Source organism: Otolemur garnettii, unplaced genomic scaffold (genome assembly GCF_000181295.1).
Source record: "Otolemur garnettii isolate 467f Iridium unplaced genomic scaffold, OtoGar3 scaffold00020, whole genome shotgun sequence".
NCBI classification, from domain to species: domain Eukaryota; kingdom Metazoa; phylum Chordata; class Mammalia; order Primates; family Galagidae; genus Otolemur; species Otolemur garnettii.
Window position 1 is genome coordinate 506,149 of NW_003852415.1, and position 1,625 is coordinate 507,773.

General features: G+C 42.5%; 1 protein-coding gene across 1 annotated transcript in view; it reads left to right on the plus strand.

The window, feature by feature from the left end:
• ZNF410 (zinc finger protein 410) overlaps positions 1 to 1,625 on the plus strand; it is a 54,589-nt gene that overhangs the window by 11,806 nt on the left and 41,158 nt on the right. The window contains 1 exon segment of the mRNA XM_023511486.1: positions 919 to 1,163. Within this exon segment, the coding sequence (XP_023367254.1) occupies positions 919 to 1,163 (245 nt within the window).

Sequence of the window (1,625 nt, forward strand, 5' to 3'; positions counted from 1 at the left end):
GACCACAGGCACCTGCCACAATGCCTGGCTATTTTTTGGTTGCAGCGATCATTGTTGTTTGGCGGGCCTGGGCTGGATTCAAACCTGCCACCTTAGGTATATGTGGCTAGTGCCTTAGCCACTTGAGCCACAGGCGCTGAGCCAGAACAGATTTCTTGAAGTCCTGTGTTCTGAATTATTTCTCTATATCTAGTATAAACCTAGAAATGTAATGAAACATATTGATGATTCTGTAAAATTTTAATTGCTTTCTAGGCTGTGTTTTTTTTTCCCACCTAATTACTCACCCCAACTATTACATACATATAAAAGTTAAGGGAGTAAGAAAAGTAAACTACGGTTGGGTGCCGTGGCTCACGACTGTAATCCTAGCACTGGGAGGCTGAAGTGGATGGATTGCTTGAGCTAAGGAGTTCGAGACCAGTCTGAGCAAAAAAGTGAGACCCCCATATCTACTGAAACTAGAAAAACTGAGACAAGAGGATCGCTTGAACCCAAGAGTTGGAGGTTGCTGTAAGCTATGACGCCATGGCATTCTACCCAGGTTGACAGTTTGATTCTCTGTCTCAAAAAAAAAAATTAAAGTTAGATCCTGTTCTTGAGTTATTCATTGTACTGTTTTCTTGCCTCAGAAAGGACTAAATTCCATAATGTCCAATGTGAATGTTTGTTATTAGTTACTGCTGTCAGAACAGTCCATTCTTCACATTTTGGCTGATAGCCTCTAGAACTTAAAGCTATCTTTGTTCTTCTCTGAGGCATATTTTATGTTTTTAAAAAGAGCACGGAACGGTGTCTGCTCTTGCAAGGATGTTAGATACTGAGGGATGTTACAAGGACATTAGGTTTTATGTATCAAAATGATGAGCCCCTGGGAGTTAGATGACACTTAAAGTTGTGTTGTTTTCCCTCTACTAGATGATGCTCCAAATCACACTAACTCCTCCAAGGAGGTCCCTTCCTCAGCTGTTTTGAGAAGCCTTCAGGTGAATGTGGGCCCAGACGGAGAGGAGACGAGGGCCCAGGCTGTCCAGAAGTCAACAGAGTTTTTGTCTACTCCTGAGTCTTCTAGCTTGTTGCAAGATCTACAGCCAAGTGATAGCACTTCTTTTATTCTTCTTAACTTAACAAGAGCAGGTATTCTTTATCTTTTTCTGAACTCTGCTCATGCTTAAGAAAAAAAATAGGGTGTGGGTCATATTTAAAAAGGAAAGAAGCTTTATTGTTTTGGAGAATTAGTGTGGTCTAGAGATCATTTCAATATGTAGATAAAGAGGGAAAACTCTAGAATGACTTAACATTTCTTGTCATTTCTTGTTTGGGAAATTTGGTGGTGCCATTTACCAGGTAGCAGAGTAACAAGGATTGGGGGAGGATGATTGATTTCAATTTGTGCTTATTGATGTTGAGATTTTGGAAGGATATTCAGGAGAAGGTATCCTTTAGAGCAGGGGCCCTCAAACTTTTTAAACAGGGGGCCAGTTCACTGTCCCTCAGACCATTGGACAGAGGGCCGGACTGTGGGCCCTGGGATGAGTCGGCTACTAAGCAGGACAGGCAGCAGCAGCAAAAACACCCAGTGGGCCAGATAAATGTCCTAGGCAGGCTGCATGTGGCCCGTGGGC